This window comes from Abrus precatorius, unplaced genomic scaffold, assembly GCF_003935025.1.
Source record: "Abrus precatorius isolate BTA unplaced genomic scaffold, Abrus_2018 Scaffold7, whole genome shotgun sequence".
NCBI classification, from domain to species: domain Eukaryota; kingdom Viridiplantae; phylum Streptophyta; class Magnoliopsida; order Fabales; family Fabaceae; genus Abrus; species Abrus precatorius.
In genome coordinates, this window is record NW_020874417.1 from 34,608,437 (window position 1) to 34,635,151 (window position 26,715).

At 35.7% G+C, this 26,715-nt stretch overlaps 5 protein-coding genes across 12 annotated transcripts; 3 read left to right on the plus strand and 2 right to left on the minus strand.

Annotated features, from left to right (window-relative positions):
• Positions 1 to 95: 95 nt before the first annotated feature.
• Positions 96 to 6,664, minus strand: LOC113872223 (protein unc-50 homolog). Of its 3 annotated transcripts, none has more exons than XM_027509602.1 (10): positions 6,308 to 6,664; positions 5,835 to 5,902; positions 5,535 to 5,560; positions 2,193 to 2,283; positions 1,763 to 1,858; positions 1,601 to 1,669; positions 1,381 to 1,439; positions 1,161 to 1,283; positions 605 to 676; positions 96 to 525 (listed from the first exon to the last, which is right to left on the minus strand). In XM_027509602.1, the coding sequence occupies exons 1-10, from the start codon at positions 6,401 to 6,403 to the stop codon at positions 461 to 463; spliced, it is 765 nt and encodes a 254-aa protein (XP_027365403.1). In that variant the 5' UTR covers positions 6,404 to 6,664; the 3' UTR covers positions 96 to 460. The 3 variants fall into 3 exon arrangements, with proteins under 3 accessions (XP_027365403.1, XP_027365404.1, XP_027365405.1); XM_027509603.1 differs by having other exon boundaries at positions 113 to 525; positions 1,207 to 1,283; positions 6,308 to 6,634; XM_027509604.1 differs by lacking the exons at positions 1,161 to 1,283; positions 1,381 to 1,439 and having other exon boundaries at positions 151 to 525; positions 6,308 to 6,612.
• A 1,519-nt stretch (positions 6,665 to 8,183) lies between these two features.
• LOC113873113 (PRKR-interacting protein 1) lies at positions 8,184 to 10,649 on the plus strand. Of its 2 annotated transcripts, XM_027511097.1 has the most exons (3): positions 8,184 to 8,649; positions 9,526 to 9,841; positions 10,376 to 10,649. In XM_027511097.1, exons 1-2 carry the CDS (start codon positions 8,407 to 8,409, stop codon positions 9,796 to 9,798), a joined length of 516 nt encoding a protein of 171 aa, XP_027366898.1. In that variant the 5' UTR covers positions 8,184 to 8,406; the 3' UTR covers positions 9,799 to 9,841; positions 10,376 to 10,649. The 2 variants fall into 2 exon arrangements, with proteins under 2 accessions (XP_027366898.1, XP_027366897.1); XM_027511096.1 differs by lacking the exon at positions 10,376 to 10,649 and having other exon boundaries at positions 8,197 to 8,649; positions 9,526 to 10,177.
• Positions 10,650 to 11,082: 433 nt separating this feature from the next.
• Positions 11,083 to 14,564, plus strand: LOC113872809 (reticulon-like protein B11). Of its 2 annotated transcripts, none has more exons than XM_027510637.1 (6): positions 11,083 to 11,342; positions 11,494 to 11,674; positions 11,961 to 12,102; positions 12,205 to 12,274; positions 12,375 to 12,550; positions 14,033 to 14,544. In XM_027510637.1, exons 1-5 carry the CDS (start codon positions 11,291 to 11,293, stop codon positions 12,542 to 12,544), a joined length of 615 nt encoding a protein of 204 aa, XP_027366438.1. In that variant the 5' UTR covers positions 11,083 to 11,290; the 3' UTR covers positions 12,545 to 12,550; positions 14,033 to 14,544. The 2 variants fall into 2 exon arrangements, with proteins under 2 accessions (XP_027366438.1, XP_027366439.1); XM_027510638.1 differs by having other exon boundaries at positions 11,223 to 11,342; positions 12,375 to 12,544; positions 14,033 to 14,564.
• A 99-nt stretch (positions 14,565 to 14,663) lies between these two features.
• Positions 14,664 to 19,155, minus strand: LOC113872418 (protein TIC 21, chloroplastic). 2 transcript variants are annotated; one of them, XR_003505873.1, is made up of 5 exons: positions 18,781 to 19,128; positions 18,321 to 18,578; positions 17,909 to 18,112; positions 16,388 to 16,817; positions 14,664 to 15,826 (listed from the first exon to the last, which is right to left on the minus strand). XR_003505873.1 is itself a non-coding variant. In XM_027509958.1 (4 exons), the coding sequence occupies exons 1-4, from the start codon at positions 19,054 to 19,056 to the stop codon at positions 16,704 to 16,706; spliced, it is 852 nt and encodes a 283-aa protein (XP_027365759.1). In that variant the 5' UTR covers positions 19,057 to 19,155; the 3' UTR covers positions 14,666 to 16,703. The 2 variants fall into 2 exon arrangements, 1 of the variants encoding a protein (XP_027365759.1); XM_027509958.1 differs by having other exon boundaries at positions 14,666 to 16,817; positions 18,781 to 19,155.
• A 4,301-nt stretch (positions 19,156 to 23,456) lies between these two features.
• Positions 23,457 to 26,715, plus strand: LOC113871292 (receptor protein kinase-like protein At4g34220). 3 transcript variants are annotated; one of them, XM_027508316.1, is made up of 3 exons: positions 23,496 to 25,512; positions 25,692 to 25,908; positions 25,972 to 26,555. In XM_027508316.1, the coding sequence occupies exons 1-3, from the start codon at positions 23,850 to 23,852 to the stop codon at positions 26,324 to 26,326; spliced, it is 2,235 nt and encodes a 744-aa protein (XP_027364117.1). In that variant the 5' UTR covers positions 23,496 to 23,849; the 3' UTR covers positions 26,327 to 26,555. The 3 variants fall into 3 exon arrangements, with proteins under 3 accessions (XP_027364114.1, XP_027364117.1, XP_027364116.1); XM_027508315.1 differs by adding an exon at positions 25,596 to 25,611 and having other exon boundaries at positions 23,496 to 25,502; positions 25,692 to 26,555; XM_027508313.1 differs by having other exon boundaries at positions 23,457 to 25,512; positions 25,692 to 26,715.

Below are 26,715 nucleotides of genomic sequence, written 5' to 3' on the forward strand. Positions count from 1 at the left end.
AGGCTTTGATTAGCTCCAAGCGGCCTCTTACCAGTAACTGGCTTTTAATGAATACTCAAAATAGCTAACAATGATTCCATAAGTGATGGGGACTAGAGGAAACAACCATTCAATCGGAGAGCATATCGAGCCTCATGAAAGAATATATTCAATAGAAATTGTTCTTTGTCGGGAAGAAAGCTATCAGATTGACAAAGAAAATTCATTACAATGAGTATATTGATTTGACCAAATATTCTATTTAATAGTTGTAAAAAATACATTGACTACCCTGGCTTGCTACAGTCAAACTTCGATCGGTAGTAGTAGTAGTAGTAGAAGGCCTAAAAGGAACCGTTGCTGGGCCATTGCATTCTTCAAACAAACAAACAAACATTCATTAAAGCCTTCTCATGTTGTGGTCTCTCAATACTCTATAACCTCACGGACGTTGATAGGTCAAAAGTTTTAGCTGGAAAGCTCATATATGATGGCTGAAGTATATGTTCATAAAGTATCTAGAAGGATTGAAGCCACTCAAAATCACTGCAAATCAGAAATTGGCTTCAGATGCAATTTTAACACATCATGAAAAACAGATATGGCAGGCACATTCAATACTTACAAATGGGAGAAAGCACAATTACGATGCCAATTGGATACAGGAAGAAGGTTGTTCTCTCCAAAAAGGGCAGAACTACAGCCAGGAATGTCAATTAATTAATTCAATGTTATTCACAGTTCACACCAATTCAAAAGAAATATTTGTAATTTCAGAGTTATATAGTCAGGAAACGGGTTTGCCAAAAACATTTTAATGCAAATTTATTCACAATGTTGACCATCAAAAGTGGCAGACCTAATTATGAATATCCCCACTTCATACGAAAGGAATTTTAGAGTTAAAGAGACAGAACGGGTGCTTGATGCAAATATGCAAGAAAGCACAATAACTGACACTTCTACAGTATAATCAGCAACAATTAAAACGGCTCTGCTCCAAATGAACCGATTAATGAAGGTCTAAGTCCCCAGTCTCTATAGCCATAAAGCACTTTTCCAGATAAATACAGCCACGCCCAAGGAAACTACATTAGCAAAATACTATGAACTGATCTAGATGAAATTTCTTGTATAATAATCAATAAGCTATAAACAGAGAGAGAGAGATAGAGATTTACCATCATAACCTAAGAAATTTAGATAATGATAGTATGAAGCTCCCACCATGAACAAAAGATTTGACAATAATACTGGAATGAAACCATGAGCCACCAACAGAGGAGATAGAAAATAATGGATCACTGCCAAAGGACCAGCCATCAGTACCACTCTAATGCAAGATATTGTAGCTACCTATATCATATTGAAATATATACTAACCGAGGAGTCAGAAATTACCATATAGCAAAACAAACATTGGGAAGAAAGAGTTGCAGTGCACATCAAATGCATACATCCTTCCATGGAAACCCAAAAATAAAAAAAAAAAATAAAATCAGTTATTGGAAAAAAATCAATAAAATTATAATGCAAGGGTGATCATGGTTTTAAAATTGAAGAAGTAAACTACTAAATTAACACAAAAAAGTGGACTAGGCAAGAAAATTCTTCAACTTACCATTCAACACGCTGTTCAACCACATAACTATTTGGAGCCTCTTCTCGAAGATAAGCATTAGTCAGGAACCTGAAGATTACATGGTAAAAAATATACACTAGCCTTGGTATCAGGATCAAGTGAGAAAATTATGGTAATATTTCCTATGGGAAGTAGCCTTACCAACAAAAAGTTGCCAGAAATACACCAGTCAATAAAAAGTGGAAAAGCAACACGGAAAAGACAACAAGAAGTGCATGTGCAGTACTATGGTCATACCTGAAAAAGAATGGGAAAATACAACACCACAAAAAGTTAGCAAGGACAAGAAAGGGGAAAAAGCTAAACTAAATCTATTTAACTAATCATTCGATCAAACTAGGTTCATGATTGATAATTTAACAATTCTTATATACTAAAATATACAGCAATAGTCTGATTGTTTGTATAAGAGGTGAAATTACAAAAATGATCATGCTTCAGCTAATTAGATGAAATAGAAGGATTTACGTTAGTGGTTAGTTGCATATTCACTCTGTTTTACACATGTAAAGTGAATACTAGCTACTCGTCTACAAGGAGACACCATCATCACAATGTAAGAGAAACTTACGCTGCACAATATGCCAAAGTTGCAACTGCCAAAAGAAGACTGCAGATCACAACAAATGCAGGGTCATCACGTGCCCATTGATTCTTGGTTTCTAATATCAGACAAGAAGAAGGAAGTCAATTAAACAATAAATTGAAATCACCAAATGAAATTTCCTCATTTGATAAATCAAAGGCATTATAATTAAACCTACAGTTTGTATCCCTGAAACTTTTGCATCATTATGTATCACCAAATTAAGTTGATTTGCAAGCCTAATAAGCCAGAGTTCTTCATGGCTCATCTTCAAAAGCAGCTCACTATGAAAAAAATTTAATTGCCATGTTTAAAGAGGCACCTTTACTTGTAAGAAAGGTGAACTGAGAAATTATTAAATTTTATCCCATCATTGGTTGTGCCTGGCAATCTTGATAGGTAATGTGAACTTATAATATGCATAAATGCATTCATACAATTTAACACAAAGATATGAATAAAGGGAATGAATAGTTTGACAAGACCCATATCAGTTAATGAACAAACATGCTCAAAGCCTCTTTTGTATGAGCAGAAATATTGCCAGCCCATGTAAGCAAAATCAGTCAAAAAAGATAAAAGGAATTTTGGCATAAGATCAATAATTGACATCATCAGTATCATTTATTAGACAAGGTCATTAAACTCGTGAGTCAGCTTGTAGGACAGTACAAGTTTACCCCTCAATGTATGGGAATCAAGTAGACTCAATTTCAAACTTGTTTCCTGGTCAGTGTTGTTAAATGGCGGCCATGGCAGAATTTGGTGGCGGTTTTTGACCCCACTGTAACAGCATTACAGTTTTCTAGCGTTTTTCAATGGCAGCTGTTACGTGCATGGCGATAACGGCGACCATGGCGAAAAATGTAGAAAAATGGCATTTTTGCGAGAAAAATTGAGTTGGGCCATTGACTAGACCTGCTCCAAAAAGAAAATCTGTGAGCCCAAACCCTAAATCTCATATTTTCTTCCTTTCTTCATCGCTGTTGTGCCACTGTGGAGTGGCAGTGGGCTATTGAGCCGCTGTGGAGCGGCAGTCCGCCACGTAATGCTTGCTGTGAAGTATTTCTTTGCAGAGGTTAAGCTCTAATTATAGTGTCTTACTGTGGGTGTGCACTTTTGAAGTGTAATGGAGAAAGAGAGCGAAATTCCAATCTTGCCCTTGCTTGATGTATTTTAGGGTTTTTTAAGGGCAAAATAGACTTTTTCCACTTAAAATTTTTACCTTCTCTTCTCAAGTGGTAAATTTTCTGAAGGGTAAAATATTTAGGGTTCTACCTGCACTATTTTTCTTCCTTCTTCTCTAAAGCCAACTTCTCCTTCATCTCCTTCACCAATTTCGCTGGAGAAGGCATCCTTTCCGGCTGTTTTCCGGCAATTGTGAGTGGAAGGCCCTATTTTCCAATGTCCATTTTCTATTTTGTTTCTCTGGGCTCTGTCCCTCTTTTTTAGTTTTTCCCTCTCCTATTTTTTTTTCAGTTCTGTTTTTCCCTCTCCCATTCTGTTTTACTCTCCCATTTTTTCGTTTTTCCTTATTATTTTGTTTTCACTTCCAAGTTTCCTTCTCCATATTTATTTCAATTCTCTACTTTTCTGTTATAACTTCAGCTTTTTTCCACTATTGTACAACCATTTTATTCTTTTTTTCTCAAAACCTTTCTTCTTTTATATGTAGTTAGTTTTCTAGTTTTATATCACATTTTGCAATATATATATATATATATATATATGACCGCCATTATTCCGCCATGGCATCTGCCATAATTTTATGGCAGTTTTTTTTGCTTTCTGCCATGACCCGCCATCCGCTATTGATAACATTGTTCTTGGTAGACCCAACTGGACTCTTTTAGAGTCACAGAAATTTACATAGAATCACAAGTCAAGTAATGAGTCAGCAAGTCTGACGTAAGATGCAAACTTTGCCACCAAATTGCCCAAAACAACTGACTATTGAGAGCTGGGACTCCTCCTTTCAAAGTACTGTTTTCACACCAAGGAAAACAAAAAATGCAGGCTCTCATCCCATGAGCAAACCCTTACCCTCATGACCTAGTAAGCCACACTATGAAAGCATTTTCTGCTATTCATTCATGAACCTAGCAAACTGTTTATGAAATATTGAAAATCATCAACCACCTAGCAATTTGTTTACTACAAACAACAGCAACCAAGTCATATCCGATTCAGTGAAGTCGATTACACGAATCACATGATGTTACTAAGCTCAGTCAAAAAGAGCTTCTCACATACTACTACAAAAACAACAACAATCAAGCCTTATCTCGCTAGATGAGGTTGATTACATGGATCATTTGACATCATTGAGTTCGGTCAAAAATCAAATTTTCAGAAATCTAATTAATCACAAGGCCTCTTTTAATAACTTTGTCTAATGTTCTTTTGGGTCTCTCTCAACCCCTCTTTACCAGACTAAGTCATACAATTTACTCTCCTTGTGCTTTGAAATCCATTGATAGACCACAAGTGACCTGAATCTATACAAGGAATAAGGGAGGGAGGAAGGAAGGAGTGGGGACAACAAGAAGGGGACATGGGAAATGGTAAGGATTCAATTAAGGGAAAGCATGATTGGTATAAAAACAGAATGGACAGGCAACAACCTTTGGTTGGAAAGGAGGATTCTAGCACAATTAGAGAGAGGCAAAGACTTCTGCCTCAGAAAAGGATTGCTAGTTGCAGATCTGGGGTGTTCATTAAGTGCTGCATATTATATAGTCTCTTTATTTGATAATACTTTCCATTTGTTTCTGATTCTAAAGTTGTTTGATTCAGATCCACGAGTTTTAATACAATTTCAGGTGTTTTAGTATTATTATTCCTAGTGTTCATTAATCCCTATCATCCATTCTATTTTTTTCTCTCAATCCAGAATGCACATTCTCTATGTGTTCTGTCAATTTTTTTCAGATATAATCAATAGCACCATCCCACCATTCTATTATGCTTGTTATCCTAAGATGATAAGCACTTGAGCACTATTCTGTTGCTTGTGTTCTATTTTCCACTGTTAAGTTTTATTCTATTCTATTTTCCCGTTACAAACTGGTACTCTTCCTCATCACTATGGTAAATATTATTTTCGTATCAGGTCCACAAGTCAAGTTTTTCAACTATTATTGTCCCTAAAGCATGTCATACACATGTATCTAGTCTAATGTACAATAAACAATCGCAGATAAAGACTAGCTAAGAAACATAACCTAAGTAAACAGAAGCTCAATAAACATTGCTGGACCAATCAATGTTCAAAACTATGTACCAATCAATCCAAAAAGTAAAGATATTCGTGAGATGTAGACTTACGTTTGTGATATTTAGTATGCTGATAGCTGCATCCATTGTAGAGTTCCATTACAAGAGCACCCAAAAAAAAAATATATCAGAAAAACATATAATACAAAATTCCAAATGCACTCAAGACAGAAGGAGTAAGCATAAACTCAACCAAGAACCGTCGAGTATGCCCGTGTGTGCAATGGTGTAATTTCTCCAATAATAGTGGCATCATATTGTTGTTGCATCAGACCATGATACCGATAAGTGATTTTCATTGTTAACAGGGGAAGAACAGAAGAAGATATATACATATATATATATACTTACACAACTTTCGGTGACGTACATAGATGAAACATTTGCCAAAAAGTATATTCAATATCCATTTGTTGCCACTACAATGAACAATGAAAAGTATATCCACATTAAAAGGAAAAAACAAATGAATTATGTCGGAAATTTTGACAAGTAAAACTGAAACAAATTAGCAATGGTTTTCCTTATTAGAGAGAGAGCACATCATCCACCACATAAAATAGAAAAAACTTCATTGAACACTCACGAGTAACAACTCTCCAAATCAGAACTATACAGTCCAATCCATAAAATTTTCAACCGAAACAACTGAAACGTTCAGGAATTGAACCTAATCTAGCAAATTGGTTTACAATTTAGCAAAGACATATACAAAATGAGACTGGAAGGTTATAAAAGTACGAATCAGATCCTAGAGAGGAGTGGAAAGTAAATCTACGAGATTAGGGAATTAAAAGAAGGTGGAAAAGAGACGAGATCGGAACCTTGATGATTCTGCGGAGGTAGGGAAGCAACATGGGGTTATTAGGTCGAGAGGAGGAGGAGGAAGAAGAACGTCCTTTGGAAGCTGTGGGTAACATCTTCGGTCACTCCTTCTCTTCTCGATTCCTTTACCTCTGCAAACGATCCACGATTGATTCTGTTTTTCCTTTTTCTTACTGTGATCTCTCTCTCTCTCTCTCTCTCTCTCTCTCTCTCTCTCCGGTAGCTGCTTCAGACTCTGAGATGCGAGATGGCGAAGGACTGAAAAGTAAAACGACTCTACACCAAACAACCTGGGCCAGTTCGACTCAAATCACCTTCTGACCCACGCTGTCTAATTTACTGGGCAAAGAGGCCTTAACAAATTCGTAAATCAAATCACGACCCAAAAAAAATCATAAACGTCTGGTGGTGAAACATTACAACTTTTTTTTAATCAGTTTTTTTTTTTAATTTTACGGATTTAAAAATAATTATTCATTAAAAATTATAATGTTTATCATAATTTTGTATTTTTGGTATGATAAATAGTTTTCCATTACAATCATTAACATTTATTTGCTTAATTTCTATATTAAAAATGAATGCTTTTTGTTATTATACGAGGTTTAGGACAACTTTTATGTGTTTTTAATACTTTTTGTTAATTGAAATCTTATTTTAATAATTTATGACTACGTTAAAAAAATTGTTGAAGTATAACTTTTATTTCTATCGATAAGAAACGCTAAAAATACATAATAAAATGTAACTAGGGTTTATCTATCGAACTTTATTATGTCAATTTATTTATTTCTTCTGAAATTTTTACTACCTAAGTTTAGGACAATAATTAAGAATTAAAAAAAAATTTCATATTTATTTCCAACCCATTAAGTAACAAATTTGTTTCCGATTTTCATATTTGATGTGTACTTAGATATTTATAAGTATACTTTTTATCCACGGTTTATTAATAAAAATTCATATATAATTTATGAATTAATAACGTATAAACATTGTTGCAAACATTTTTTTAAAATACTTTAAATAAATTTTGGCAAACTTATGTTATTTAATAATTTTTTGATAAAGATTGAATTTTATTTATTTAACAAGTTTAATAATTCCAAACAAATTAATTGAATTTATATTTTTTTATAATTTATCAAACATTTTTTAGTACATAATATATTTAAAAAAAACAAATGTTCACTTTAAAAATATATATTTATAAATATTTAATTTATATAAAACTTACCATCCATGATTATAAATATATTATTACACGAGTTAAGAGTAAAATTAATACAGTTTTATATTTATAATTTTTTTAAGAAATAACAAAACTTACTTTTAAAGTGAATTTATTTTTATATTTATTACATATAGTATAATGTAATAATATACGATGTTAAATTTAATATTAATAAAAATTAATTTAAGTGATAAATAATTTAGTATTGTTTAAATAAAATTTTAATTTGAGTGTTTGTATATGAAAAAAATATCGAGTAGTATACTTAATCATCGTTGCCATATCATCTTTGTTATTAATTTAAAAACTTTGTTTAAAAAAAAAATAAACTCATTTATCTTTAGTCAAAACGTAGATACTCCAAACTCGTTGGTTATTCAAATTTTAGCTTATGCTAATTACGTGATTTTTTGGAAAGTTCCCACTGCACTACTGCAGGGTGTCTAAAGCTTAATGTTAGAATAATTAAAACATTTTAACTATTTTCTTTTGTATATAATTGGATTTGAAGAATTTTTTTATTTTTTTATTTTTTACATTGAAAGCAAGTATTTAGATAATTTAAAAATTAACTTAAAAATATTAATAATATAACAGACTTTTTAAAGATAATATATATGTTTTTAAAATATTGGAACTGCACAGAATGCCTCTAATTCAAAGAAGCAGGCGTTGGGATTTCGTGATTCGGAGAGAAATCGAGTCAAATGTGCATTGTGCTATTGCCGCAGTCCCGTGCAATTTGAAGGTCTGAAGAGTAAGTGTTTTTAACTAGTGTGTCAGAAAAACCCAACCCTGTCCTCGTTTGCGAAATTGGGGGTTTGGGTCTGAAGTGAAAAATTAGGGTTTTGGTGAATCCCCAAAATGTCGGCGGGCAAACACAGAGACCGTGACCTTCAGGTGGTTGCAGCGCCGGGAAAGTCGAAGCCACCCCTACCACCGGCAGCACCATCATCGAATGCGATAGTGGAATATACTCCGGTTGTTTTCAAGGAGGAAGAGGAGGACCTGGAAGTCAAGCTCCGGCGGATTATAGACAATGTGCCCGTTCGTGTCAGCAACACTTCCGGTAGTTCTGCGGGTTCAGGTTCCGGTGACTTCCATCAGGTAAAACTTCTCTTTTCTCTATTGTAATTTTAAAAAATAAACAATTAAAAATTTATCTTGAGCTCGAGTTAGTTCCTAAAATAGATGCAGGTTTGATAATGGGATTGGTTATTACTGTTAGTTAGTTGTTATTAAGAAGGAAAAAAAAAAAAATTATTATTATTATTATTATTAGGGATTCAGGGTAACACATCTGTTAAAACGCAATAGATACTACTTGTAGAAGTTGGATCAATGGGCTGGCAGTGACATCGATGAATTATTGATTTCCCAGCTGTGACTCATAATTTGATTCTGAAGGAAACAGTCATATGCGCAATCTTTTCAGAGCTGTGGATGATTAAGGGCGTCAAATATGCTCGCTTTATATGTTTATGAGCAGCCCTGTCATTGAATCTCATCAATGTTAAAGCTCCCATTCTTGCACTTGAGATTTTCTGTCCTGAATTACATTCTTGTCATTGAACCTAAACATGCACACTGAAGTGCTTACCCATCCATTTAGTGTTTACCTGATACTTGATGGCCCAATTTGGATTAGCTTCTTGCTAATGGGAGCTTTCCAATTACAAAACTTAAGACTAGAGTGCCAAGTTCTTTTAACTTAATGTGTGCTTAATGGGTGCTCATGGAAAAGTTATACGAGAAAGTTCTTGAAAAAGTTGAGTTATGGAAATTGATTTTAATTGATGGTTTTTATCTCATTGGTTCATTTTATTTTCTTCTCTTATAAGTGTTTGTTAAGTTTATCAATTCAGCTCAGTATTTGTGCTGTTCACTTTTTTTTTAATTTATTAATCAATAGTTGGTAAATGGTGAGGTGATGAGTAATTTTCTAAGTGATTTTCTTGTATGCTTCAAATTCTTTTCCACCAGTATCGGCAGATGAGACGAAAGGAGCAAGATCGTCTTGCTAGGATGGAAGTCGACTATCAAAAACGGAAAGAGGTGGCAGAATTTAACATGAGAAGGGAGGAAAGAATAAAAGCGGCCGAGGAACGGACAGCAAAGAAGCGAGCAAAACGTCAAAAGAAGAAGCAAAGGAAAAAGGAGAAAAAGTTCAAATTAAATTCTGGAGAACAGCAGCAAGAGAAAGAAGATTCTTCTGGTGATGGAGACTCTGATAACGATGAGGAGGCAGAACCTTGAAACAAGCTTTTGTTGTGCCCAAACTCTTAAAATTTGGTTCAAGGTTGGTGGGCAAATCTGGCTTTAGATAAAAGACAGTCATGACTCAGCATTTCCATGTTGTATCACGTGTGAGTTGTGACTGTTCGAAGGGTATGATTTATATTGTTTCAGGCAAAATATTTGATGGGTTAGAGAACAGATCTTAGAAGCTTTTTATTTAAAAGGATCCAGCTTGCCACTGTGGAGTGATGTAGCATATAATCATATGCTAAACATCACAAAAGAAATATAGTACAGATCAACTTATTGCCTGGTTGGATTAATTTCATTCTGATGGTATCAGTGTATGTTTAACATTTTATTAAATTAACTTTGCAATGAGGGGAATTATTTTATGAGAAATGTAAGTATTTAACTTTTTTATCGCCAAAAATTATTTTTAGTGTAGAATCTATGAACTATATTTATATTTACCCTTTAAGAGTAAGTTTTATTCATCACTTAGATAATTTAATTCTTTTAAGCTTATTTTAAAAAAAATTGTATTTTAATTTATTTTTTCAAATCAATTATACTAAAAACTTTTTTTTAACAGATTTCACAATCTAAGTCAACCTTCCCTGCCAACGTGCAGAACCAGGCGACTCTTGGTTTTTGGTTCAAACTAGCGTCTCCTTTGTCCCGAATCTCTATGCCCATTATGTCCTAATGTAATCAGAAAGATTGGATCCTTATCCCGGTGACATATAGTTTCATTTTGTTTAAGTAAATTTTACATACCGGTAACATATAGTTTCATTTTGTTTAAGTAAATTTAACAAAAATATGTAAAATTTACATATGTAGTATTTATTTTATTTTATTTTATTTAATCTGGATTTGACTTGAGTCACATAGTGGTGGATGAATATATCTATATACATAAAAATTTAAATTTAAAATATTATTTAAACAATATTTTATCATTTAAATCAACTTATGTTGATATTCCTTTATAATTATTTTGTTTATTATATTTATTTGATATTTAAGGTGAGTAAGAATTTGATTCTTCTGTAATAAGAGAGTGCGATTTAAAAGATAAAATAGATCTAACTACTAATTAAAAATTTAATATCTAAAGGTGCAATTTAAACTCGTGTATAATAACATAAAATTGTTAAAATCTCAACCGTTTATTTAAATACCAATGGATATAACTGTATTTCATTTATTATATGCCAAAGTACTCTTGAATCTGCCCGCGACGGCGACTAAGAGTTACATTTAAAAGTATTTATTGCGTGATTTAATACAACGGTTACGTTTGTTGGGCCCTTAAGGGCCCAGCCTAGCCCATGAACTGGGGAATGTCAGAACGAATGTCGTTTTCCTCGTTCATCTTGTGAGTGGATTACATGACCAAAAACGATAGAAAGAGCCACCATAACCGTAATCGCGCTGTTACTGATACTAATATCTGGTTTGTTACTTGCGACGCTGCACCTAAAGCAAAACTTCCCCAATCGCCATGGGAGAATCTAAACGGATTTCCGTCCATCACGCTCTCGGCGCTGGCTTAGGTTATCTCTCTCTCCCTGATTTCGTTCAGTCTGCCATGGATCGTTTACTGATAGTTAGCGAATGAATGAAATGGTCTTGAATTTGATGGTGTAACCTGTTAGTGAAGAAAATCATAGTTAATTGTTTCTTATTTGATTTGATGTGTGGTAGTTGCCGATGTGTTGTTGTGGAAGAACTGGCGTGGAGCAGCTACGGTACTGGTTTCGGCTACCGCGCTGTGGTACCTGTTCGAGCGTGCCGGTTACAATTTCTTGTCCTTTGTTGCAAATGTGGTGTTGCTTCTCGTAGCCATTCTATTTTTCTGGGCCAAAGCTGCTAACCTTCTCAATAGGTATTTCACTTCATCCAAATTATTTTTCATTTGCGAGATTATCATCTCCGCCAGATTCATATACTTAATTTCTGGCATTTAAACCGTTCTTGCTGAATTAAATAAAGTCGTTTTGAGAAATAAAAATGTTGCGTATAGATGCTCTGTTAACTGTTCTAAATGTTTATGCACATGAAAATTGAAAGAACGCTGAGGATGCTAAGTGGTACTAGAATTTAGAGAGATGTTATTAGTTTAGTGGTGAATATACTTTCTTCAGTTGTAATTACTTTGTTTAATAGCACAGACCTCTTCCTCCTCTCCCCGATCTGGAGATCTCGGAGGAAACTATTGCCAGGGTTGCTGATTTACTGCAGATTTGGATAAATCGAGCTTTGTCTGTTGCACATGACATAGCGATTGAGAGGAATTTGCTGCTTTGCCTCCAGGTACGGCGCTGTACGGGGTATTTTGCTAATTTTGATGAATTTTAAGCACATCGGTTATATAAGTTTTTGCTGACACTTCCTTATTTGAACTTGGTTAATCAGGTTGTTGGGGGATTGTGGGTAATATCTTATATTGGTAGTCTGCTCAACTTTTTAACTTTGATCTATATTGGTAAGTTCTGTGCTTCTGTAGCTTTTACATGTTTGGACAATCTTCTGGGAAATTCTCTCAACATCATCTTTTTTTAATGTATCTATAATTTTCTTGACAGGTATTCTTCTGAGCTTGTCTATTCCTCTTTTGTATGACAAGTACCAGGACCAAATTGATGACAAGCTGTATGTGGTACATGGGATTATTCAGACACAGTATAAAAAGATTCACAGTATTGTTTTAAGCAAGATTCCAAAACTCTCAAACAAAGAAAAGAAGGTGCAGTAGGTAACAGTAAGAGCATTCTCTTTCTTTACATCTGTTTGATGTAGATAGTTGCTCAAAAGCATATCTTCCTTCCTTATATTTGAAGGGAATTTGTACATTGAGTGATGCAATGTCCATGACTGCATTGTTTGTATCAATGCAATCTTATTTTAGTTCTTTTGGTGGGGTGGCATCATACTAGGTAGGTATTTGAGTCCCTTATAGATTCGGATCCTCTCTAGTTTGCATGGGAACAAGATGTCTAGTTTCATTTTCGCTTAAGCCTTTTACACGTTTGCTCAAGCAAAAATTTTCAGAAGAGAGCACATTTTTTGGGTCCAATGAAGAAGCACTAGCTAAATATGAACTGGGAGAAGCCATAGCAGAACCAGTAGAAGCATACACCGGACAAAGCTCTTCCAGCTTGTGAGCAAAAAATCAAACTCTTAAGATTAGGATTTATTGGATGATGACCAGCAAGAGCAAAGAAATAAACTCTATTTTTACTTAGTCAGTTTTGCTCTCCTGAATTTTATGCTACAAGTTTCAGGCCTTTTATAGAAAAATCCAAAATAGTGAACATTGTGGTGGCTGTAATTGCTGTCAATTACATGAAGTGGAAAATGGTTTTTGTTTCCCCTTGTGGCTTTGCTGACAAACACTGCACAAATTTGCTTGGGAAAATGGGTGTTTAGTCTTTCTTACCAACTAACCCATTAGAGTTTCCTTGAACTTGAGAGTTGAGAGAGATTTAGCAAAGTGCATGCAGGGCATATATATATAGAGAGAGAGAGAGAGGGGGAGGATTAAATTGCGTAAGAAAAAATGTCATTAAAGTGATTTTTGCTTAAGCATATTTAAATTCACTTCAATAAATATGAAACTAGTCGTCCTGTTGCTCCACAAATTGGAGAGGATTCGGATCCTTCCCTAACTGTCCCGAGATAACATTTTGAATATATCTTTTCTCTACTTAAGACAACTTTTTTCATATGGAATTACTTAAGACAGAAAGCCTTTCTGGTGCAGGCGCCTCCCCTCCAAATAAATAAATAACTTCCCCGTAAGATACTGCTTGCATGTATGTGAATACTTGGCTAATAGCATGTGCTCTTCTCCTATGTCAGCTCTTAACGAGTTTCCGTGCCAATTTAAAAGTCAATATAAAAGTTATATTCGGCGAAAGTGAAATAACTAGTTATTATTGTTGTATAAAGGTGTAAGAGAGTCTCATGAAGGGTATGTTGAAGGTATAAATGGTGTGCAAATGCATACAAATGTCTAATTTGGTATTTTCGTGCAGTTATATTTGTGCAAATTCCATTTACCTGTGTTAATACCAAATCCATTGGATGCTTTTATATGGAGACACTTTTTTATAATTTCTTCAACTAATAATTCTGATAATTAGATTTGGAATTATATGCAATATAATTTATATTTTCATGCTCTGATAAACCTTTATAGTTCAGTTGAATTTTCTGTTAATTTCTTCCGTTTGAAATTCAGGGTGCAAATGGATAAGAGAATTCTAGTTAGGAGCGTACAAATTGGTGCTAAAAATATGAAGTGCTTGAGGTTTTCTTTTTGCTGGGATGTTGTCGCTCTTTTGATTGATGGTTAATTGGTATGTTAATTCTTCAAAAGCAGGATTGACCAATAGCTTCGACATAGGTGATTTTTCATGTCTGATTTTCTATGTACCCTTTGGAAGATGCTTTATATGGATTTTTATCATTGGGTATGTTACCCTTGTCAAGCTTAGCTGTAGGCAAGATTACCAGAGAGGGAAAAAAATAGAAAAGAAAGGACATGGAGAACTTGCTTATCGGTTTGTATTTTTAGAATGGTAACATAACATGATTTTGGTTGGGCTGGTTATATGATGTGCCGTAGAAGTGTTTAATTACCACCGCGAGTACTGTGATCATCTTTTTATTCTTCTTAAGTAGGAATACAGCAGTGTAATAATAATGGTAACGAAATGTCTTGACACTGCATCAGCATTGTTCCTAACCTGAGGTTGGTATGTGTTTGCTGCTTATTTGACTGTTGATTTATATCTGTTTGTTGACTACATTTGAGTCGGATTAGTTACCAACACTGGAAGCGTGGCTTTCTTTTTTTTTTTTTTTATTTCGGATAAAAGGTTTTCACTTTTGATTTACATGGAGATGTGTCCATCGGCAATGTTACGCACAGTTCAATGAGACCGGACAATCCTTTGCATAACTAGGCTTTCCATTTGCAAGAGGAAAAAAGTTTTACGACTTACGAGAGACTTGTTTAGAAAATATTATAAATGTAAAATTAAAAAGAAATAATTAATATCTTAAGATCTCAACTTTGTTAAGCTTTTCCTTTTTTCAGAAGATATTATTTTTCGGTCTTTTGCGAATCTACCATCTCAAAAACTGAATTAACTTTTTCTTTCACTGATTGAATGGTCTATCAGAGAGGCAATATATCATTTTTTACCACTCGTTGGGTAAATATGAAATCTCAAAGTCCTATATTGTTTCCATTTCGTTTCTGTTCAATATTCCATGTGGAGTAACATGAAGGGATACGCTTTTGAAGAACCACCTTGAATTCGTACTGCATCGGTACAGAGTAGAAATTTCTATAATTGTTATATTTATAGATTTTCTAGTTTCAAACAATCAAACTTGGTAACTAGCCTATGTTTACGAGTGTTAAGCAAAATATCTTGTAAACAAACAAATAACCATTATTTACTCTACCCCTTTTTGAATGTTAAAATGAGAGAGAAGAAAATTTTCATTTGCTCAGGAGAAGAAGACACAAAAAACAAAAACGGTTTAAGGCATCCTAGTAAAACAAAACAAATACCAGCGCTGTTTGTATAAAATCTTGTGTTAATTAAGATTGATAACGTTTCTTAACCCCTTTTTCATATGGTTAAGAGTATGATTAGAAAACCCAAAAATCAAGAATAATTCAAGATATTTCTGTTATCAACTTTTTGTATGACCAAAATTTCGGAGGTCTTTTTCAATTAGTTTAAAGTTCTTCTGTAAATTTTGTTAAGTTAATGTTTTGGTTTTGGGTTCTGTATTAACTGTTATGAGGGATCAAATTGATTGACTACTGCCAAAAGTGAGAAACTAAATTTACCTTTTCTACAATGTCATAAACTAAATTAATTTGCGATACCAATTTTAGTTATCAATGTTGAATTCGTTTATAATCCATTAACTTGCATAAGACTTCGAAGGACTTACTGACATGACTTCCAGGGTTGTGGCGACCATCAAATGGGTTCTCGTTTTCTTTCCTACTCTGCAAAACCAATAATTCATCAATTTGCGGGTTTGTATTTAGGATTTCACCTCGAATTCCCACTAACCATTTCGCTGCACCACCTTCTTTGCAATGTTAAGTACGGGTATTCTTTACTCGCGACACATTCGAAACAAGCACAAAAACGAATGTTCTTTACCTTTTCAACAAGACGTTAAGTGAGCGAAAATTCTATATATATATAGATGTATGTATGTATTGTGACTTTATGTGTTGGCACTTAGCATGAGTGAAGAATATAGCAATGGAGCAATGGATAGCTTGATCATAAGTGAAACAACGAAATATGAAAGTTCCATACGCATTTCTATGTCCTATGTTTCTCGCGCATGAACCTAAGACCAATCCCGTACAAGATTCTGATGCATAATAAAAAGTGATGCAAATACAAAATTTTGTTATTAGATAAAAACTCTCCAACATACTGTCAAACAAGCTAGCGGGTATTTTGAAAAGAAACAAAAACCTGGAGATTGCATGACAGGTCTAATAAACAATATTTTAAAGTTGCGTTTTGAAATTTCTCCTATTGACACTTACCGTAAACAAGCGATGAAAGTGATAAGGGGTAGCGTTGGAACCCAAACAGGTCCAAGCTGTAGAGTGCAGACAATGCGGTCTACCACTGCAATCGTGGTAATCTGCCACGGATCTTCATTTGTGGAGGCAATATCATGCTCACTAACAATATTGCACAGGTTCTTTTTAACTTGTAAATACCTGACGATATCTATCACCAGGAAGAGGGCCTTAAGATGCTGTATCAAAGTTGAACACAATTCATTAAGAAAACAACCACTAGAAATGAGGGTACAAATTTTTGGGTGTGTTTATCATGCTAGTCTTGGGGCACACATTACGCAAACTTGGGAAATGGAATTGCTTCTGAAGGAGGTAACGTGACTGATCGTAACAACTCCAGTGAGAAAACAAGCCCAAGGAAATGAGAAAGAATAGTGTTAGCTGAAGCCTGTAAAACAAAGAAGGATAAAAATTGTTTAACACCAGAAATCATTTCTTGATGAATGGCACCTAGCAGTCAGACATTGCTATTGCTTAGGACCATATGTTGTATCCAATACAATCAAGATGTTGCCCACATTAATTTGCAGACATTTTCAACAGAAATGTTTTCACTAATTAGTGATTACAAAATTCCACATTATTTTAATTTCATTTTGTTTCAAGATTTAGTGAAAGAAATTTGGAAACAAGCTTTTGTTATTTTCAGCATTTCCTCAACAACACTTTGGAAAAAGTAACTAAAAGTAAAATAAGGTATCATTGCAGAAATCCTAGCAATATATTCTCTATTACTCTTTCTAACACTATCTCCACTATTTGATGATGTTGGTATAGAACTAAATAATGCGGATCATATCCCCTAATTAATCAGTCCCATTTATTATTTGGTGGAACCGCATAAATTTCACTGAACAGTAAAGAGTGTGTTACAAAAGTGTATGATAAAGGTTATTACTAGCATTCCTCTCTCTGTAATTATTAGTGAAACCATATCAACTTGATAGGTAAAAAAAACACTAGACACCATCACAACTTTTCCTATTTTAAAAATTTATTTACATTATTTTAAATTTGTCGCCTAAATTAATGGGTATATTTTGGCGGTGTGAAGAGTTATAAACAGTGACTGGAAATCTAGGGGAGTAAATTTCCTAGATTTTAAGAACTTTACAGTTTGTAATACAAGTGGGTGTATTTAATTACAATCTTTTAAGTATAGACTTTTCCATCTTGAGTGCAACCCTCGTATTAGAGGAGCTAAATTCATTTCACACCCTCTAATATGTTTCTGATGCTAGAAAACGTTCTGCTTTCAATTATACTAACAACTCAAAATTTCCAACAAGTTGAGACCAAGTCTTTCTCTACAGTGAAAGGTTTCTGAATAATTTAACAAATATGCAGGTCATAGTTTGCGGAACACTGGGAATTTGGGAAACTAATGAGAGTATCTGGCTTGAGCACAAATCCGGCAAGAAAATAAACAAAAATTTTCAACTGTAAGAAGGAAACCTTATATTAAACCTTAAGTTTTACCTGCACCAAAAATACATCCAATGCGAGAACAGGGCTATAACCAGGAGAGATTCCCTGATAATATGGGGTGGCCGAAGAAGTGAGAGCCTTTGCAACTAACAATCCAACCGTGGCCTGCATCCCAAGAATAGCAGCACCCATTCCAAAGAGGTTCATTATTATACCATTTTTCAAGCCTTTCACTACATCAGCACGAGGAGGTGCCTGAAAACACAAGTAAGAGGTGAAGCTAAGCTACATCTAAAGAATCACTAAATAGACAATTTCACATGTCACAGACACACACTGATTTCACATTAACATGATGACGTTTAGACAGTTACAACTTACAACAATTAAAATCACTTAATTCCATAGCAAATTCAACTATTCACACTTATTTTTTTCTATTTTTTTTTTATAAATAAGGCACCTTAGTAGGGTCATTTGCAGTTCTTCGAAGCTTTTCAGAGAGGCGAATGTATCCAAAGGACCAAAACACAGAAATGAAGGCAGCCACTATTCCACTCGCAGTCGCATAAAACGTTGCCGGCGAAGTCACCTTTCCGGTGACGACAACCGAAAATGAAAGTATGACGGCTGCCACCACGGTGCACACTAGCTGACCCCAAAACCCTAAGCTACCCAAACGCTTGAAATACCTCGCTGTCTTCTCCAATCTCTTCGCAACCTGCACCACAACAATCACGAAATCGCTTTCGTTACACCACATTGCCAATCTCATCGACTCAAACTACATTTTCGAACCCTAGACATGCAATTCGACTTGGCAATCGAATATTCCAGAACCATCCAGCGCTGAAGGTGACTCATCAATTCAGAAAACACACGCTCATTCGTAGGTTAGAGAGAGGGGAAGGACAAGACAGTACCTGCTCGAGTTTTGCCTTTTCCGATTCGTCGTTGGAGGGAGTGAAAGCTGGAGACACTTGAGAAGAAGCGCTTACGGTGAAGGGAAGCTTCCATGGTCGACGAGATATAGAGGAAGAAGAATGGTTCAGCTTCAGAGGGAGAGAGGGTAAGGAAATCGGCCGGAGAAATGTTTGAGGAAGACGGGGGGCGGAGATGGAGGAGGCTGACAACGGAACCCCCGGAGACGCCGCCATGATGCTGCCGGCGCGTGTTGCCGGCAGAAGTAGCGTTTGCATTGCTGCTGCTGGCGTAAAAAAAGGGAAGTATCTATTAACCTTTTTTTCTCTTTTTCCTTCGTCTGCTTTCTCTGATTCCCACGGTTTTGAATTCCGAGTGTTAGTGGGCTGTTATCAGTTCGTAGGTCCAGTTTTTGTTGGGCGTTTCTGGGCATTTCCTCTGCTGATTGGGCCTGATGCCTGAATCATTAAGCCCAAAACTTGACCAGAGACTACAATGGGTAAAATACAAATGACTCTTATTGTTATTTAATGTTCATGGTACCTGTTTTCAATAATCAACGGTGTTAAACAATTTGTGCTATTTTTTTTTATATTGGTGAAGACATGGTAATGGTAAATAAAATAAAGGTTTAAAATTAAAAGCGTAAATTAAGTGGACTTCATCCTGTGTATAAGGAAGTATTAATTTACTCTAAACAAATAAATCAATGGTAGGGCGATTTATTGTTATTCCCTGACAATGCCATCAGTTTGGAGCAAATATAATAATATGAAAATTAGATGCTATATCTCTTGTTCTATTATTGAACTCCGAATTCTAAGCAATTTTCTGCAGTCTAAGATCTCAAGGCTGAAAATCATTTTTTTTAATAAATAATATATTTTAAGGACTGAAATTAGATAATAATAATTGTGAAGACGAAGATATATAGTCCAACTCCACGGAATCACGAGGTCTAATTTTACCATACATAGGTAAACATGTGATGAGACAACATTGTCATTATCGACTATGTTAAGTGATCAATAATATACAATATGGTAATACGTGTCGTAGTTTAATGACCTCTCTCGACGGGTACTGCTGAGAAAACCCCAAAAAGAAACAAAGGCATCATCGTCATCATGACCACTGAAAGAAAGAACACGACGACCAAACCTAAAAAGAAAAGTAAGAGGGAAACGGATTCAAAAGTGGGTAGGGCCACCTGCCCTTTAAGCAACTTCGAGCTTAGATGGATTTAAAAGCAATTATTGTAGACAACTTTGGGCAAAGCGAGGCCCTGGTTTGGAATTTTACTGGACTATCATCCCTGGCTTATGTCCTTATGTTGTAAGTGAAGACAATTGCCAAAAAAAAAGTTTAAGAGGAGATAAAATTGCACCGATTTGTTACGATTGAGTAATCAAATCATGCGATTCGATTCCCGAATTGTAACATTCTAGTAACTATCACTGTTGCATATTTATCTATGCTACTGTTCTATTCTAACAAATCAATATTCACGACAAAGTCTAACATGTGAAATATAAAACTGGCTCATGGTCTTGTATACATTCACTACAGACTCCTCATGTCATGCGTGAATCTCTCGTCTCATGCACATGATTCCAACTGCCTCGTTATGTAATGACACTTACATTTGCAGCCTACATTCGCTAATCAAAGAGTTCTTTTTTCTTTTTTTGGGCGTTTCGGATGAATTGTTTGTCATGTAGATCAGAAAATGCTCACCATTTTTATCCACATTGATTTCACACACTCCATAAGACAGATAAAGGCTTTTCACTCATGGATTCTCTTGGCTTCCATTCTGGGACCATTGCTTCTAGTAGCGGTCCTGTTATAATAGTTTGGAATACCCTTTAACTCTTTTGTCTTACATTGCATGAGTTTTCTCAATCATAGCTGAAAGAAACTTTTTTGCAACATGCATAATAATGCTGTGAACTGGAATAGTCTCCAACCTCCAACTCACCAGCTTGCTTCTCAAATATCTGTTCACTGTTGTATCACCAATTTGTTCTCCAAGAGTTCAGCTAGAAAAATAAAATAAATTAAAATTTCACATCATCATTTCCTCTTAATCATCATAGATTATAATTTTGTGAGAGACCTACCGTGAAAGGACAAGGGGTACTTCTTATTTTACGGACAAATAACTATGTAAAATAATCTTTACTTATAAGTATAGATAGTTATTATTTATACATTTAAAATAATTCTTAAAGTAGTTCCCACTCTTAATTAATTAAACATAATAAAATTTTGTTCTTGAGCTCTCCCATTTTATAGCTCCAAGACATTTCTTTACCGGCAAGTTGCAAAACTCGTTCTTAAAGGGACAAACTATTGGTGCTAAGGTCTGGTCCAGTGATGCTGAAAAGATAGACAATCAAGAAATAGTTGTGTGAAACTATTCTCACATTCTTCTCAGATGGTACACTGCATCTGCAAGTAAGCTTTTGTCGATTCATTGAAATGCTTCTTGAGAATTTAAGCGATCCAATCTCAAATACTAGCAGTGTGTGGATCTGGAGTTAATAACCTGAACAGTATCCTCGTTTTTACTAAAATCGCTTGCTCATAGCCTTGAACAGCGTTCACATCTCAGAAAATGGTGAACTCTCATGTGAATGTTTTGTCTCTTTTCAGAAATTACAAGCATACTCAACAATAAGATATACAGGAAAATATGTGAGGTGTCTACACGTAGACATAAAAAATAAAGGAGAGAGAATAATAGATAAACAGGTGATATGATATAACAAGTAAAAAGATAAATAAAAATAAAAAATATCAAACAGGTGTCCATAAGTGTCATTAGAGTTTTTATGAATTAAAATTGCGATATTACTCTTCGCATATATTAATAAATTTAAATGGGTGTGTGTTATGTGTTAAAAACAACAAAGTAACCTCGTGACTAAGACTAAAAAGGGGTACTTTGGGATTTGGATTTTATGCTTCCCTGTATATATAATTTATTTTTACATTTTGGAGCTATAAAATTTTCCCCCCTTAGAAATCGTGGCTTGCTCAGGAAGCAGTGAGAACACATTCATGGAGGACAATAATTTATCACTTTTAAGGTTGTAGTTAAGATTACCCGCGACATGCCTTTTGAAGGCTTCAGAGTCTATTATTTAAGAAAATGATGGCGACAATGGCGGTAGCAACGAGTTTAATGGTTATTGAAGTAGCAACATGTGAAGTCACAGGAACACCTCTCCAATATTTACTACTCCTATGAATGGCCTTTACTTTGTGATAGGTAAAATGTTTTCCCCTCCATATAGTTTACACCCGTGACCCCGTCTTGTTAAAATTGTACGTATTACCAGAAATGTGGCGATTGGTGATTGGTGAAACTCCTATGATGATTAGTGACTTTGTTACCGAATATTAACAATTTATTTGCAATCACTAACTACTAATTATTTGATATCACTTGGTAGTCATTGTCCCAGTTCCAGTCCCTAAACGTAGATTGTACCGAACCCAATGGAAACGGGTCTAACACAAACATTAAAAAAAAGAGTTACATAAAAGGAAAGGGCCATCCTTCATGGTCCCAACTCCCAGGGTTTCAGCTTTGTTGTCCATTATACATGTGCTCTTTCATAAGCAATTCTATAGCCATGAATTGCATTTTGCTTGCCCTTTAATCACCATGCCCTTTGTAACTCTAATTTGTGTTCACCTTTAATTTATTTTATATTTAAATTTTAAAATGTTTCTATAATATACGAAAAAATCTAATAGTTTATTTGCAAAGGAGATATAGAGAGAGAGAATTACCCTATTGTCAAAAGCCTAAGCCAAAAGCAATGGTAGACAAACCCCTAATAAATATGAAATGATTGTATAATTTTGTATTATTCTTGGCTCACATAAGACCCTCAGTGGCCAAAACCAAACCAGCACAAAACGGTATGGATTGAGAAATTGCACCGGCCTAACCTTGGACTCGAATTCTCTCCTGCAGTGCATCTCACTGCAGCAAAATCTCAGCCTTCAAATTCTCATCTAAAAGTTACAAAATATTATAATTCTATAGATGCTAAGTTACTTAAATTATTCATCGGACAATAATAATTCTGTTTATTCATTTATTAGTTTTTAAGTGAGTCCTATGCCGTGGAGACGTGGAGTCTCCTTCGTAGATTCAGTGAGCATAGGAGATAACCCCCTAGCACTTGCACGCCCTGCTCTCGGACGGTACATTAAATCAATTCGATTAACCTCATAAATTGAACTAGTTATATTAGTTTAAATTTTATCACATAAATGAACCAAATCAACCAAATCCAATATATATTAGTTCAATTTTGAGGTTCATGTTTTCTAAAATTAAATTATTCAAACTGAAAGGATGTTTATATATAAACATAAAATAGGGAGTAAAAAATGTATTAGAATCAGCTTCCTAGAAATTTCATTTTTCACCCACAGCCACGGAATACTAAATTCACGGAGGGTGGTGGAGGACTCTCACATATTCTGCTACAAGTTATGGGGTCCAACTCACTTGGGTGTCTTGTAGCATCTATTAGATTCCTTTCTGTTCTATTTGCCACTTATGTCTAAAGAAAATCTTGTTTTTTCTTAAGACTTTGACAGAGATAGTTGGCACAGCAGTACCATATAACTCACTTTTATTATCTTCTGCTTCAGTTAGGTTCAGTTCATCGTTATCAACTGCACGAAGAAGCAGAATTTGCTTTCTGCTACCACTTTCCCTTCCCAACTCAACCCAATTCCTCCTTCATTTTCTTAGTACCCTTCATTTAATAATTTTTCGTCCTCTACTCCTCTTACACCCTGTTTGTCTGCCATTCTCTAACACATCCTAGCTACTCCCAAATATGTTATTTTTCCTACTAATTCTCTAACTCCCCCAAGCACCACCAATAACTGATCCAAAGATTTGGTGAACAGAAACAAGTTGTATTGTAGTTGTTGACCATATCCTTTCACCTCTTTCTCTCTTCTCCTCCATCCTAGCTCTTTTTCTACACCATGAACTTGTAGTTGCCAATATGTTGTTGTATCACCTCAGGGAATCATGAACCTTAACTCCAATAATCTCCATTTGTGGTGGAGAGTCTCTTCCTTCCTTCTTCTACTGCTTCAATCTGCCGCAGCTCTTAACTCTGATGGGGTTCTCTTGCTTAAATTCAAATACTCCATCCTCAGTGACCCGCTTTCAGTTTTAGAGAGCTGGAACTATGATGATGCAACTCCATGTTCATGGGTTGGAGTCACATGCACTGAAATTGGAGCACCTGGCACCCCTGATTTGTTCAGAGTAACTAGCTTGGTCCTTCCAAATAGCCAGCTTTTGGGTTCCATTGCTGAAGCCTTAGGCATGATCCAGTACCTTCGACACATCGATCTCTCCAACAACTTCCTCAATGGGTCTCTACCCAACTCTGTCTTCAACTCTTCGCAGCTTCAAGTTCTTTCTCTCTCAAACAATGTCATCTCAGGAGAGCTACCTGACTTGGTTGGTAAAATGACAAGGCTTCAAATTCTCAACCTTTCTGACAATGCCTTTGCTGGGTTGATCCCAGAAAATCTCACTGCTTTACAAAACTTAGCCGTTGTTTCTTTGAAAAGTAACTATTTTTCTGGTAGTGTCCCAAGTGGGTTCAACTATGTGGAGAATTTGGATCTGTCCTCCAATTTGCTCAATGGTTCTCTTCCAAATGACTTTGGTGGTGAAAACTTGCGCTACTTGAACCTCTCTTATAACAAGATTTCAGGAACAATACCACCAACATTTGCCAAACAGATTCCTGAAAACACCACAATTGACCTCTCCTTCAACAATCTGGCAGGCCCAATACCAGGGTCCGGGGCTTTGCTCAACCAGAAAACTGAGTTCCTATCAGGAAATGCTGATCTTTGCGGTAAGCCTCTAAAGATTCTATGCACTGTCCCCTCTACTATGTCCACTCCTCCACCCAATGTCACCGATTCTTCACCAGCAATTGCAGCCATACCCAAAACAATTGACTCAAACCCTTCAACAAACACCACAGGAAGCTCAAACGGTTCTCAGAATGTGTCAGCAAGTGGCCTAAAACCCGCTACCATAGCAGGAATTGTGGTAGGAGACTTGGCTGGCATGGCCCTTTTGGCCCTCATCATTCTCTTCGTCTACCAACAGAGAAAGAAAAGAGATCCAAAAACGAGCACTGATGCGGTTACTATTATCACCAACTCAGAAAAGGAGGAAAGCGTGGCAAAACAAGAAGCAGAAGCGAGAACAGTTACACACTCTCTTCCATGTTCTTGCTTAACAATCAAAGAGGAAGAAACTTCAGAAGCAACAACCTCTGATAGTGACCATGAGAACAATACTGCAGTGGACATAATCACAGCACAAAACGGGAACCTTCCAAGAGAAGGCACTCTTGTTACGGTCGACGGGGAAACAAGGCTTGAGCTTGAGACTTTGCTTAAGGCTTCAGCGTATATTTTGGGAAATAGCCGAGTAAGCATCGTGTACAAAGCAGTGCTCGAAGATGGAAGAACATTTGCTGTTAGAAGGATTGGTGAGTGTGTGATTGAGAGAATGAAGGACTTTGAGAACCAAGTGCGTGCCATTGCAAAGCTTCGCCATCAAAACTTGCTTAAGGTTCGTGCCTTTTGCTGGGGTCAAGAAGAAAAACTTGTAATCTGTGACTATGTTCCCAATGGCAGCCTCGCTACCGTCGGTTACAGTAAGTTCACCCGGCACCTAAATAATAAATTTATTAAAAACAACATTTATACATTAGATCACGTGATATTTACTATATATAAGTTTTATTACGATACACGTTAGAGGAATTGTATTACGAATTATGTTGTTTGATTAATTGTTTTTGTTGTTAATTAATGAAAGTTTGATTATGTTTAGGAAGAACGGGTTCGTCTCCTATGAACTTGTCCTTGGAGATGCGGTTGAAGATTGCAAAAGGGGTAGCACGAGGCTTGGCCTTCATTCATGAGAAGAAACACGTGCATGGCAATGTTAAACCGAGCAACATCTTGTTAAACTCAGAAATGGAACCCATAATCAGCGATTTTGGGTTGGACCGGCTTCTCTTGAATGATATTAACCACGGTTCAGCTAGGCAATTAATGGTGAACCAAAGAACCCAACAAGACCCTCCTCCATTTGGTTCATCGTCGTCTAGTAGTGTGACCCAAATGCCCTATCAAGCACCAGAGTCATTTCAGAACATGAAACCAAACCCCAAATGGGACGTGTATTCTTTTGGGGTGGTCTTGTTGGAGCTTCTCAGTGGGAGGGTTTTCTCGGACCGGGAATGGGAGCAGTGGCATGAACCCGGTTCAGTGGAAGATGAGAAAAACAGGGTTTTAAGGATGGCTGACGTGGCAATAAGGTGTGAGATGGAAGGGAGGGAAAATGTGATAATGGTATGCTTCAAGTTAGGACTTAGCTGTGCCTCTCTTGTCCCACAAAAGAGACCGTCCATGAAAGAGGTTTTACAAGTCTTAGAGAAGATACCTTCTGCTTCCGCTAATTAATTCTTCAACATAAACATAATGATGATGATGTATCTTGCAACCCGTTTTTAGGTCATGCTGATTGGCCTTTTCCATCTGTTGTTGACTTGAATTAGCATGGAATGAGGAAAAGATTAGGGAGAAGTGTTAGTTTATGCGAGGTAACAATGATTGTAACTTTGACTAAATCGAATCGAATCCTTGTCTCTATAATTAAGGTGATTTTAGTGGAGACCATAGGCATGGGCATACATTGCCGATGTTGCTGACTATTAAGCTTCCGCAAGAGGCGATGAATGTTTATTCGTACATGTGAATGATGTGAGGATGAGTGCTTAATTTAGGCTCCACAAAATTTTGGGCTGTGTGGATCTAAAGTTTTTGGTATAATAATGTGCACTCCATGATTG